Source organism: Rhincodon typus, chromosome 2 (genome assembly GCF_021869965.1).
Source record: "Rhincodon typus isolate 14 chromosome 2, sRhiTyp1.1, whole genome shotgun sequence".
Lineage (NCBI taxonomy): Eukaryota > Metazoa > Chordata > Chondrichthyes > Orectolobiformes > Rhincodontidae > Rhincodon > Rhincodon typus.
The window spans coordinates 127,769,919-127,784,649 of NC_063333.1; the positions used below are offsets into that span (position 1 = coordinate 127,769,919).

The 14,731-nt window shown below is 40.4% G+C and overlaps 1 protein-coding gene across 1 annotated transcript in view; it reads right to left on the reverse strand.

Annotated features, from left to right (window-relative positions):
• The window catches only part of LOC109928015 (genetic suppressor element 1-like), a 220,874-nt gene that overhangs the window by 50,249 nt on the left and 155,894 nt on the right, over positions 1–14,731 (reverse strand). Inside the window, exons 5-6 of the mRNA XM_048608961.1 lie at positions 6,755–6,918; positions 490–699 (exon numbers count right to left, since the gene is read on the reverse strand). Coding sequence (XP_048464918.1) covers positions 490–699; positions 6,755–6,918 — 374 coding nt within the window. The remainder of the gene's footprint in view (positions 1–489; positions 700–6,754; positions 6,919–14,731) is intronic.

Genomic DNA, 14,731 nt, shown 5'->3' on the forward strand with positions numbered 1-14,731 from the left:
ACAGCAGGCCTGGCAGCATCAGAGGAGCAGGAAAGTTGACGTTTCGGGTCGGGACCTTTCTTCAGACCCATTTCTGAAGAAGGGTCCCAACCTGAAACGTCAACTTTCCTGCTCCTCTGATGCTGCCAGGCCTGCTGTCCTCCTCCAGCTCCACACTGTGTTATCTCTGACTCCAGCATCGGCAGTTCTTACTATCTCTTATTACTGGCAAGCTATTTTGAAGAGATCCTTACGGATACCAGTCCTAACAAAAATACATGATTTGAATCAAAGTATATTCATGAATCCAACCTAATTCCAAGAAAGTATTGCATGCTATTGTGGTACTTTCTGGATTGCATGATTCAAATGATAAAAGGTATGCAATAAATACATATAGGAAAAGACCATCTTATTCATGAAATCATTGGAGGTTCATTTGAACTATGTAATTCAGTGTGCTTTGTTTGCCAGACCAATAGTTTTATTGTCAACTACCAAGATACTAACCTATAGGGTGGATGCTGATAAGGAAGATGCGATAGGAAGGCAGGATGGTAGTAAGCTGCAGATGCAGCAGCTGTTGCAGAATCCAATCCAAGTGAAGGCAGAGGTGACAAAGTCTGAATTTCATCTCGTCCATGATATGGACGGAAGCTTGCAAGGAAATCATCTGATCTGCTGCTGGAAGACACCAAGTGTGGAACTGGTCTCTGTAAACTACAAAATTGATAGGCTGTTAGCAAAAAAATATTTCTTTGAAGCTGAGGATTCAGATATACTTATAAAAACAAGACAGGCAAACTATTCAAATCTACATTTCCCAAAGGGTAATAAGGTTTGAAGTTTTCTCTTCTTGAACCGTCAATGTCTCTTCCCTGTTGGTAACACACATACCTGATAACAACAATTTTTATGGATTGGTTTACTTAGCTACCGCTAAGGGTAACATCCGTTCCAGTTAGACAAGATTAGGTAGTCATCTTATAGTATCTTATAGACTGTCTGAGGATGAGTCCTCATTACATGACAGAATTTCATTCCAAGTTTGACAGTGATATGGTCACATCTGATACGATGGTCTTAACTGTAAACTCACTCTGATTAGAGAGAGGTGACTAATGGTGAGTTGAACCTAAAGGTCACCCTGCTTCGGATGAATTGAGATGGTGAAGCTTTCACAGTGGCCTCAGCCAGAATAGAAATTGAACTCACATTGTTGGTGTCATTCTTGATCACAAACCAGTCATCCAGCCAACCGAGCTAACTGATGCTCACATCGGCTCTTCAATTTAAACAAAGTCAATTATGGAGGCATCAGTTTGTGGAAATAGATTGGGATATACAATATTCAATAAACATTTAAGGAAATATTTCATAATTCTAGTTGAATATAGATCCCCTTGAGGGTTGAAATCGCCATTGGAACAGTGATACTGTCTTGGTTAATAAGAGAAGTTAAGCATAATATTAGATTGAAAGAAGAAGCTTATGAACATACAAATTAGGAACAGGGTAGGCCATTCAGCCCCTTGAGCCTGCTTTGTCAATGATAACAAAATAATGAATAATCCTGAGGATTGGGAGGGGTTTAAAAATCAGCAAGGGTTTAAAAATCAGCAAGGGATGACCAATAAATTGGTAAACACAGAGAAAGATAATATGAGAGTAAATGACCAAGAAATATAAAAAAAAGTTACACCTCATCCATGAATACAAAGGGGAAAATATGAACAAAAATAAAAGTAGTCCCTTACAGACTGACACTCATGTAATTCTAATGGAAAATAAGGAAATGTCAGAGATATGAAACAAATAGTGCCTGTCTATCTTTACAGTAGAAGGCACTAAGAACAGAGAAAATGACACACGGAACCAAAGGTCTAATGAGACTGAGAAGCTTAAAGTATTAATATCTGCAAAGAAGCAGCACTGGAGAAATGAATGGAATTAAATGCTAAAAAGAAACTGTGGAATTGTTGGCCTGCTGCCTATGATTTTAATGAAGGTAGCTGCAAAATTGGATTTATTTGATCTTCCAGAATTTCCCAGATTCTAGAATGACCCCTTGGCCTTGGAAGGTAGCCAATATAACTGTAATATTTGAGAATAGAGAGAGGAAAAATAGAGATCATAGGCCAGTCATTTTGAATCAGTAGTAGAGAAAATGCTAGAACCTTTGATTAGGACTCCTGGACACTTGAAAAATTACAGTTTAACTCAATAGTAACACCATGATGTTTTGAAAGGGAAATGTGTTTGACAAATGTATTAGAATTTTTAAGGGTGTAACTAGCAAGGGAGATAGGGCAGAAACAGCAGATGTGATATATTTGGATTTTCAGAATCTCATTTTGTTTTGATTTATTATTGTCAAATGTACTGAGGTATAGTGAAAAGTACTGTTTTGCATGCTAACCAGACAAATATCTTACATAAGTACATCCAGGAGGAGAACAGAATGCAGAATATAGTACAAAAACAAAGTTGCTGGAAAAGCCAGAGCAGGTCTGGCAACATCTGTGAAGGAAAAAACAGTTAACGTTTTGGATCCGGTGACCCTTCCTCAAAGCTGATGGTGGCTGGGAAAACTTCAGTTTATATGCAGAAAATAGGGAGCTGGGTGGGGTAGGGAGTAAACAATGGGATAGAGCCCAAAAAGAGAGAAAGACAGTTGGACAGACAAAGGAGTTGCTAACGATCAGGTTGGGAGGGTGAATAGTTGTCAATGGAGACTGTTACTGACTAACAACATGGGGTGTGTAATGGCAGGCTATGTGGTAACAAGGCCTGGTGTGTGGGGTTGGGGGCTCGGACATGGGAGAGTTTAGGCACTAAAATTATTGAACTCAATATTGAGTCCGGAGGGCTGTAGGGTCCCCAAACGGAAAATGAGGTGTTGTTCCTCCAGTTTGCGTTGGGCTTCGCTGGAACAGTGCAGCAAGCCAGAGACAGAGATGTTGGCCAGCGAGCAGGGTGGTGCGTTAAAGTGGCAGGCGACAGGCAGTTCAGGGTCTTTTTTGCGAGCAGAATGTAGATGTTCTGCGAAGTGGTCGCCAAGTCTACGCTTTGTTCCCCCAATGTAGAGGAGACCACATTGTGAGCAGAGAATGCAGTAAACTAGATTCTGGGAAGTGCAGGTGAAGTGTTGCTTCACCTGGAAGGTATGTTTGGGCCTTTGGATACTGGGGAGGGAGGAGGTAAATGGGCAGGTGTTGCATCTTTGCCGGTTACAGGGAAAGGTGCCGTAGGGCTGTGGGAAGGTGTTGGGGGTGAAGGTAGTGTGGACCAGGGTGTCCCGGAGGGAACGGTCCCTGCGAAAGGCAGATAAGTGTTGCAGCTGCAGAGAAGGTGCAGAGAAAGATCAACTCAAATATATGAGAGATCTGTTCATAAGTCTGATGACAGTGGGGAAGAAGTTGTTCTTAAATCTGTTTTCAAACTCAGTCCAGGATTTTGTGCCTTTTTGTTCCGCAATATGGCATACAGGAAGTCAAATTTACATAACCAAGCTCGTGGCAAGGAATTCCAGCTGGGAACGTACACTATGAATTCTGGCCATAGATAACACAGTGTGGAGCTGGAAGAGCACAACAGGCCAGGCAGCATCAGAGGAGCAGTAAAGTTGACCTTTCGGGTCGGAACCCTTACTATCTCTGAATTCTGGCCATGATTTCTTGACCATTCATACTATTATTAATGGTTTGAAAATCAGCAGCAGTGGGTCCTGCAATTTCGATATTTGTTCCTGGTGTGTGGGATTTCCCACCAGCAGTGCAAAGTCAGAAAACTATCCAGATACATAAGAATAACAATGGACAATTAGTAGATAAATAAAAGAATAGGCGACATTTTAAAATAAGAGCCATAAGTTTGAAATTCAGCCTCAGGAAACCACAAAGCTGTTCATAATGTTCACAGAGTGGTAACTACACCTTGATATTTTAATGCTATCATTATTAAAAGAATAAATAACAGTTAAAAGACTTCTTTGGTGCAGTGTTCCTACTTTGACTGACATGTGGTTCCAAATTAAATGGTTAGAATGTCAAGGGGAGCATACCTTAATTTTCCATGTGCACTTTTGACAGACTAGACTGTGAGCTGGTAATATCGAAGATAAAAATTTATCCCCAAAGTGTCTTAAAAGTGGGTAGTGTTGCAGCTGAGGAATACACTAACCGGTCAGTAGTTAAAACACACTGACTGGCCAGTTCATTAGTGGTACACACTGAGCAGTTAGCAACATACATATGGTAAATCATCAACTTTTCAAATCTCTTGAACATAACTTGATTATTAATCTTTTTTTCACTTGTGAAAATGATCATCACATATAACCTGTTAAATTTCAGATCTTAACTGGGATGCTGGGGGGAGTGGGAAGGTGCCTAGGCAAAAGACAAGTTTGGTAGGGACTGGGGAGCCCCTTAGATTTCAAGTCATTATACAGTCAGCTGCAGCAGAGGCCACGGAGATATTTGCAATGCCCTGATTATTTTTTGTGTCCAGCCATTGCACAATGCTATGACAAATCAACAAGAAAACCAAACGCATTAGTTATTGGCAACGAATTCTCAAAGCAGTCCAATTAAACACTGGACTTTGTCTTTCTTTGGCAGAGAACCACAATTGCCATATGTTTTGGCTTATTTGATGAGCAGATTACAAAGATGACAATGTTAGGGGAATATTTAGACAATTTCTATATCGACAGTGTTGTTCTTGTACAAGGAGTATTGCTATAGAGACTGTACAGCTCCTGGGTTTCTGTTTATAAGTCAATTTGCTTGTGTTTAAAATCTTTCTTGCACTACTTCCAGCCCTGTCAGTAGTTGTGTTGCAGCTATCCCTTTGGAATTCAATGACCAGCTGTCTGACAACAGAAGCTCAAAAGAAACGATTGAGGCTTCTTTCTCACTGATCCATCATGGGCTTTTGAATTTACACTTTGAATAAAATTTGACTCTTTGGACTTAGCATTCAGTTATTTCTTTGCTATGCCTTCAAATCACTTTTAGTGCATATTTTGACACCTCATGCACACTTGAACACAAACACGAGTAAATTTTTGTACTTTGTTAACCACTGCTCAACAGATGTATAACAAACAGCGGGTAAGTACGGGCACAGATAATAAACATTTCCAGATAGGACTTACAGAATATGGGCAGGACTCAGCAACACTCAGTTACTGCCTGTGCATAAAGTTGCTGCTCCCAGTACTAGTGCACAGAGTAATTCTAACTGAAACTCACTGAGTCATGTCATGCATCTTGGTTATAAAACACATTGTAAGGCTAAAGATCAAAGTGAGAAAGCAGGATGAATTATCAAGAGAGAGTAGGAACTGCAGATGCTGGAGAATCTGAGACAACAAGGTGCAGAGCTGGATGAACACAACAGGCCAAGCAGCATCATAGGAGCAGGAAGGCTGACGTTTCGGGCCTAGACCCTTCTTCAGAAATAATTCTGTCTTGCATTGTGGATTTTGTTTGTTGAGACGAGGAGATTCAGTGTATTCTATTTAATATGAACTGGGCTCAGATTGGACTTAGCTGCTTGCCAAATCACTGAATTACAAGATTCTGATGTTCTTTTCTCTCAATTTATGCCCTCTGACCCAAGAATGGAAACAAAGGAAAGGCAAAATGAAGTGATATGACTGTGAGACTCATTATCAAATGTACTGGTCAAAGCAAATAGCATTTAATGGGAAGCTAATAATTGTATGAGGGAGAAGGGAATAGGAGGTTACTAGGAATAGAATCAGTTAGCAAAATATAGGAAGTGCCTTAGGTGTATCATAAATGCTAACATGGATTGTTTGGGATAACTGGCTAGTTTCTGTGTTCTACATCCTATATAATCATGTAAAAGCTGAGGCATATTGACTATCAGTAAGTAAGCAATGATGATTGGAATAATACAAGATAAGATGGGTAGAAAGCAGGGGATGACATGTAAAATGTAAATGCTTTTATTCCCAACTATAGGTATGCATAAGTCACTCATTACAGTACACAACCATTCAATCTAATATATCAGGGATAATTACCGTATTTAGAATGGTGTAAATTTTTAATATAGCAACAAAACCACAGACAGTGTTTCATGCAACATAAAATTCAATCATATTGCAGGGAAACTTAGTTGGGGTGAAAGAATTGATTGATTACGTTTAATAACATGTAGGCCCTTTAAGGCGTGAGGTAGTGACATCCCGACTCATCACAGAATCCCCACAGTGTGGGCATGGGCCATTTGGCCTATTGAGTCCACACTGACCTTCCGAACAGCATATCACCCAGACTCACACTATCCCTGTAACCATGCATTTCCCATGGCTAACCCACCTAGCCTGCATATTCCTGAACACTATGGGCAATATAGCATGGCCAATCCACCTCACCTGCACATCTTTGGACTGTAGGAGGAAACCAGAGCACCCAGGGTAACCCACACAGACACAGCAAGCATATGCAAACTCCACACAGACAGTCACCCGAGAGTGGTGTCAAATGCAGGTCCCTGGTTCCGTGAGGCAGCAGTGCTAACCACTGAGCCAGCATGCTGCCCTCCTCTCCTTCTTCCCTCATCTCCTTCAAAATTTCACTGTACACTAATTAACAGGTTAATGTGTAGTCTAAGATTTCTGGATGTGCTATCTTGAGAACTTCGTTTAAAACAGTATAGGGAGAAATTTCAACTTCCTGGTACAGTGGCTATTAAAGAAAATGCCACTGTTTTCATGCTCAGAATAATTAGGACTTACTTAATTGTTGAATATGGTGATCCTTGGATGGAGTGACCAGATAGAAAGAAAGCTGGGTGCGAGGAAGCAAGGTGTGTGGGCAGCGATGCATTGTCCTTTTTCAGCAAAGATTCTGTAGAAAGTGGGTGGTCGTGATTTCTGGATCTCAGGGTGCTGTCTGAGGACTAAAGAGAGAGAATATAATTATTGTTAGATATCAAAAACCTTAACTTCAACATCTGCTTTTAACATCAGATAGGAAGAATGTGTCATTTTATATGCAATTAAACAATTATAATTTGATTGGAGAGGTAGTGGAGAAGTACCAATTTGCATATTTGCATACCGCTGCTTTCTTAATTAATCTTTATCTCTGTTAGCAGCTCTGCTGCAGCTGGCCTCTGTCTGTTTAGATCTGTGTTGCTTTCTCACTCCAGGGAGCTAATTTTGTGTAATTTGCAGCAGAGGAAAACTGCATTAGTACCAAAAAGAGTGCCACAAATTCAGTTCAGTTGTGCACTCAGTGTGACAAAAGCAGATTAATGCCGTGCACATTGTTACAGTGTGTAGTGCCATAAATCCAGTTTAGTGCCACATTTAAAACCACAAAGACAGTTTCACATAAAAATGCTGTAAATGCATTTTACTCAGGCAGTATTTGCACTCAGGGATTTTGAAGGAGATGGCTGAATCGAAGAAGAAACAATAAATTATATTCTATCACCACCTTAGTCTGTTCCACTATGAGAACATTGCATCCATGATTTCTTCAGACTCGTCATTGTACCATGGCACCTGATTTTTATGGAAAGCAAGTTATGAAATTATACCAATTAAATTCTACAAAACTTGTATTGCCCACTCAGTACTAAAAATGCAAAGGGGTATGAATACCATAAATTAAATCATTGCTCAACCTTAGCAGATGTTCAATGCCACTGATCCCAGTGGAAGGTATGCACTGACCCACCTCATATTAAAAAACAAATCAGAAAGATGAAGTGACAATACAAAGATATAGAAGGAGGAATTATAACTCATCCTGTCCAACAGAAATCAGGCAGAATGAGACTTAAATTGAAATCCGAATACTTAACATGTAATTCCCACAAAGTAGCTTTTTAACACCACTGGTGGTATTGATCATTCAAGTGGAAGCCTCATATATTTATGTGAATAGGGGTCCTATCACATTTATAAAACCCCAATATAATTTCAACAGTGAGGTATCCATTGTGAGAAAGAAGCAGCAAGTAATTGCCTCAATTTTTCACCCAGCAAGGAACAACACTTACTCTTCACCTCATGGACTGCTGTCTACAGGACTTTTGTGGACTTGTCACAGGATTATAGAACTTCTTAAGCACAGAGGGAGGACATTTGGCCTGTTGTATTTGTGCCAGGCAATTTACTGAATGCCAGAGATAGCAAGAACTGCAGATGCTGGAGCATCTGCGCTCTGTATGCTATAATCAACAACACCTTCTGGTTGTCAACCATTTTAACTCCCTGTCCCACTCACTGGGTGACATGTCCATTCTGGGCCTCCTCCAGTGTCACAATGACGCCACCCACAAACTGGAGAAGCAGCACCTTATATTCCGCCTCGACAGCCTACAGCCCAATGGCTTCAACATAGAATTCACCAGTTTACAAATCTCCCCAGCTCCGGCCTCATCTATGTCCAACCCTCCCTCTCATCCACGTCTCCTTGACCTGACACAACCTGTCCATCTTCTTTCTCACCTGTCTGCCCCACCCTTCTCATTGACCAATCTCCATTACCCCCTACCTGCATCCACCTATCACCATCCCACCTACCTTCCCCCAGCCCCACACCCTCATTTATTTCCCAGCTCCCTTACCCCTCTCCAGTCCTGATGAAGGGTGTAAACCTGAATTGTCGACTTTCCTGCTCCTCTGATGTTGCCTGACCTGCTGTGTTCCTCCAGCTCGACGCTGTATTTACTGAATGCCACTGCCTCAATTTTGGCCTGTAGCTCTGTACATTCTTCCTTCCCTTCAGGTGGAATCACTGATGCAATGGTAATGTCACTGAATGACAAATCTAGATCCTGGGGACATGGGCTCAAATCCCACCATGGCGAATTATTCAACCAAACTCAACTCAATAAAAAACAATCAGAAGCTAAAAGCTGTTCTGAAAGCAATCATATAACTGTAGTTACAAAAGGGAGAACATCAGTATGCACTAATGCCCTCCGAAATGGCCCCAGAAACCACTCAATTGTAGCAAACCACTACAAAGCCTAAAAAAAATGACCCAATGTTGACCTTGGCATTGGAAATGACAATGAAAAACTCAGCCCTGTTCATCCTTAAAAGTGGATGAATCACTACTCCTCCATGTGGAACACTTCAGAAGCACTGAGGTTGGCAAGGAGACAGAATGTACATTGGATAGATGTCTATAATGACCATCTCCAAAGGTAGCACCACCACTGGCCAAGTCCCAAAGGACATTGTTGATAGACTGAATTTGCAGCCGATAGTGAGGGAAAATCCACTTGACTATGTCCTTACTATTATAACCGTCAGAGATGCCTCTCTCCATGACAGTAACAGTAGGACTGACTACTGAACATTTAATGTGGAAATAAAGTCCTATCTTGACATCGCAGATACTCTCCATCATGTTATATGGCACTACTACTGTGCCAATTGTGGAACGGTTTGAACAGATCTAGCAACTCAAGACCAGGCACTCATGAGGTGCTGCAGGCCAACAGCAGCAGCAGAATTAGATTCAACTGTAACCTGTAACCTAATTACCCGACATATCTCCAACTCTCGCATTGAAGATCAATCCTACTCAATGTAGGGTGGAGAAGGGCATGTCAGGGTCTGCACTAGACATACCTAAACATAAAGTGCCATTCTGGTGAAGCTACAATGCAGGACTACTTGCAATGCAAACAGTGGAAGCATTGTGCTACAGATGGGGCTATGTGATCCCACAACCAAGAGATCAGATCTAAACTCTGCAGTCCTGCCACATACAATTGTGAATAATGGTCGACAATTAAATAATGCATTGGAGGTGAAAGCTCCACAACTTTTCTCATCTTCAACAATGGGAAAGTTCAGCTCATACGTGAAGAAGACAAGGTTGAAGCATTTGCCGCCATCTTCAGCAGGAAGATGCAGAAAATTGCCCCAGTATGCCCTGTGCACAATTAAATGCAAGACCAATTCATCCTGGCCAAATACTGCCCAATTTGTCTACTCTCGATCATCATCAAAGTGGTAGAGGGGTTATCGACAGTACTGTCAAACAGCACTTGTAAAGGAATAACTCAATATTTAAATTGGGTTCTTCAGGGCTACTCTGCTCCTGACCTCATTACAGCTTTGGTCCAAACATGAGTTAAACTCTGGAGATAAGGTGATAGTGAGTGTCCTTGACATCAGGGCAGCATTTGATAGTGTGGCATCAAGAAACCTGTGCAAAACTAGTTTAAGGCGCAAAACTAGTTTAAGGCACAAAACTCCAGCAAAACTGGAGTCAATGGGAATCAGGGAATAGCTGTCCCCTTCCTGGAGTCATACTGAGCACAAAAGAGGATGGTTGTGGTTATTAAAGTTCAATCATCTCAGACCAAGGACATTACCATTGGAGTTCCTCAGGGTAGTGACCTAGACCCAATCAAATCCAGGTGCTTCATTAGGCCCGTTCTTCCTTCATAAAGTCTAAAGTGGGGATGTTTGTTCATGAATGCACTATTTTCATTATTATTTATGACTTTTCAGATGCCAAAGCAGTCTGTGTCCAAGTGCAACAAGACCTGTACAATATTTACATTTAGGCTGATAACTAACAAGTAACATTAGCATCACACAAGCAATGACCATCTCCAACAAGACACAATCTAACCATCTCCCCTTAGCACCCAATTGTGATGGAGTGTGAGATTTAGATTTATTGACACAAATTTTCTTAAAACAGTTTGGATTTTCAACAGTTGGCATCTATGCATTTGTCTTTTTGTGAAGGAGTTTAGTAATCAACTATATTAGTCTACTTGGAACCATGATTTTTAACCAACTTGCTAAAGACTGAAGGGCTCTTGAAAATTTTATACCGTGGGGTTTTACGACAGGAAAATAATTAGGGCATCAGCTTTGCAGAAGCTAGGACAGTCAAGTTTGTTCCAGTTTAGTTCAAACCCTCTGTTAGGAGGAGGTCTGATGCAAGAATAGTTTGTCCTAGAAAAATGAGTTTGTTCTGAGCAGTTAGGGAATAAGTTGCCTCAGCGCAATGTCTCAATTTATGAAAATTTCCAGACCAGGAGTGTTTGGTTAGGAAACTGGACTGGCTATTCCACACTGAGAAAGTTTAAGATCTCAGTTGTGTGATCATTCAAGGAAAAGATTTCACAGCTCACACAACAGGAACCGAAAATATGAAAAATATTATTAAGTCAAACATATGGATTGGGCAGGGAAGGAGAATTTATCTTTTTTTTGCATAACTATAAAGTATGAGTGTTTGGGAGTAGACGGGAACTTATTTTGCCATGCATTTTGAAACCTTTAGATAAGTGTTGTACTTAGATAAAATGGCATTTCTCAATAAAACTTCTGTTTTATTGTTAAACCAAATCTGTAGCTTTTTCTGTTTATGTTTCAATGAAAGAGCACAACATTTAATCAACAAAAAAAAATTTGATCTATCAAGCTATACTTCATGCTGGGATCTGACTTTTCCAGTGGTAGCATTAGCTGGGATCATAACACAATGGCTTTACCATCACTGAATCCCCCACTGTCAATGGTGATTTAGATTTATTGACACAAACTGAACTGGACCAACCATATAAATAATGTAACTCTGAGTGCAGCTGAAAGGTGGGGAGTTCTGTGGTGAATAACTCACCTCCTGTCTTCCTAATCCCAATCCATCATACACAAGGCACAAACCAAGAGTGTGATGGAATACTTGCCACTTGACACCAACCAGGACAAAGCAGCTAGGTTATTTGGCACCCCATACAGCAATTCCAACTTGCACTCCCTTCATTGCCAAAGCACAGTAGCAGTATGTGCCATTTATAAGATGCACTGCAGTAACTACCAAAGATCCTTCAACAGCACCTTCCAAATTACCTAGAAGGACCACCAGGGCAGCAGATGCATGGAAACACCAGTACCTTCAAATTTCCCTTCACTATTCTGACTTGGAACAATATTACTGGTTCTTCACTGTCACTGAGTCAAAATCCAGGAACACTCTTTCTAACAGCACTGCAGGTGTTCTCCCAAGCATTGCAGTGATTCAAGAAGACGGCTCATCACCACCTTGACAAGGGCAATTAGGGGTGGGAATAATGTTGGCCAGGCAGAGACAAACTTCTTTTTTTTAAATTACACAATATTACAATCAGCACTGGTGTGCTAGAAAACTGCATTTTCACTGGCCAACAAAAATTTATAGGGACCTCAACAAGGGTAAAATATGTTGCCAGGTTATTCCACAAAATGGCAAGAACTAGGAAACATCTTCACCCTCCAGACAGTCTACTAGGTTTCAAAGGCTAATGGGTGAATATCTACAACTATTCATAGATAGTGGGCAAAATTGTGACCCAGATTAGTGGAGAATTAATGCTCAATGTACTGTCCTAAATGAAATTCCACAATATAAGAATTTCCTTATCAAGTACAAATAACAATGATAACGGGTGCTGAATTTTTTCATGGTATGTTTAGTTTTCCAACACAGTGACAAATAATTAATCAGATTATTTTTTATTTTATGGTTCTCAGATCATGAGGACTTTAGATATAATCAGTCTGTGTTGCCACATTGTAATAGAACATTTTATTTTCATAGCTACAATAAAGTATTCCAACGTGCAAACATTTATGCAAAGACACTTATTAATTTATTAAATATTTTCCCTCATTGCTTAGGGGTATTAAGGTATAAAACAGTTTCTGTGTCAAGAACTGCACGGTTCTGAAGTGCTCATTTATGTAATTGCTTCCAACTCTCAAGGTGTACAATCAAGTGGATCTACAGATGACACCATTGGTGGAAAGGGAAAATTGTGCTTCAGCCTATTTTAAGGGATGGGATTTTAAGGGACGGGAAGTTGGGCAGTGGGTAGAAACACCCAAGTTTGGAAAACGTTTTGAGAATACCAAAAGGAACCTCAACACACCAATGTTAAAGAAGTATTTAATTACGAAGCTGCATGCAATGATGAACGAAATGGGATGCCTATCCTTAGACATGAGTTTATATGGAAACATGCGCAGGTGAGGTTACGTGAATTAACTGTGGTAACTGTGGGGTTAAGGGGACGCTTTTTGGAGGGTCAGTGCAAACGCGATGGGCCAAATGGCCTCTACCTGCACTGTAGGGTTTCTATGATTCTAATGCAGCCAAGTATCTTTAATGGCTGTTGAAGTTGGAGTGGTGCTGCGTGAGAGGCTCACACAGAAGGCATTCTCTGTTACAGAGTGCCAAATCAGTGTGGATGTATTTCAGAGATAGTAGGAACTGCAGATGCTGGAGAATCCGAGACAACAAGGAGCAGAACTGGATGAACACAGCAGGCTAAGCAGCATTATAGTATTTCAGTTCAGTTTACATTACATGTGGGTTTACTTGTTTACTCATGCCACTGAAGCTTGGAAAGGCATGAACTGCCCAAAGGTTTGAGATAATCTCTCTTGCTAATAATGGAACAGCTACAGTAAGAAAGGAAGAGGAATGAAACTGCATACAAATGCTAATTGGTAACTAGTAAAGTCACATTCCTGACATAGATATCTTCACTTATCATTGCCTGAAATTACTGTCTTTTACACAGCAGAAGTATCTATTTTTTACCTGAATGTAGTGAGTCCTATTTATATCTTCTTTAACTTTGGGCTGTTATTGACAATATAGCAGACTGAATGTTTCCTCATCATCGATGTCTCCAGGGCTTTTGTGTAAAGTCGTCATAGTCCCAGAGGATCACTCTCTCATTAGAGAGAAGCAACTGATGGTGAGTTAACCTGAGGGTCACCATGCCTCAGGCCAGGGAAGAGGTTGAAAAGGAGGGACTTATGAGGTACCCAGAGCTAATTCAGGAATTGAACCTGTGCTGTTGCTGTCACTTGAATTGCAAACTAGCCACCCAGCTAACTCAGTTAACTGGCTTACTTCGCTTTTGTGTAATATCTAAAACATTGCACATTTTTAACAGATTAAGAGTGGAAATGACTTTATCTGCCCGATTTTTTTTTTTGAAAGTTTGGCATTCATGTTGGCTCACCTTTGGATTTCCAGTCCTTTCATATCATGGGGTCCATACCCTCAAAACACTTAAGAAAGGAAACTTTGAACTCAGGAAGTAAGACCTTTGATCCTAATTAACCTTTAATTTCTGCTGTTAAAGATACATTCCATTCTGTCAGTATCTTGTGCCCCAGGATTAGACCTTCAATTGCTGTTGTTATTGCTTTAATTTGCTGGTCTACCTATGGTTAGTTTGAATGAGTTTCTTTTCATACTGGCCACTGTCCAATTATCGTAACAAAGTATTGGCTTAATTCCTGGCATATATTGTACTTTCTTAAGAACTTTGTTGGCCTGTGTCAAGGGCAGGGATATTTGGCTCTTTATTTACACAAGAAGAAATCAAATTCAATTGGAGCTACAAAATTACATTTAATTTCTTACCACTTAGGAGATTCAGTTTGGTTGGGAGGTGAGATATTATATATAGAAATATATGGAATTAAATGCAACATACAGCACAAAAACAGTTGCTTTGTCTCAAACAGTTTGCAGTGGTGTTTATATTCCAACAGCATTTCCTCCCATTCAGTCTACTTCATTTCAACCTCTCCAATGATCTTTCTACTCCCTTTTGTCTCATGCACCCATTTAAATTACTTTTGAAGCATCTAAGCTATTTGTCTCAACCACTTCCACATCCTAATCATTGTCTGAGCAAAAGTATGTTTCCTGGATTGATTAGT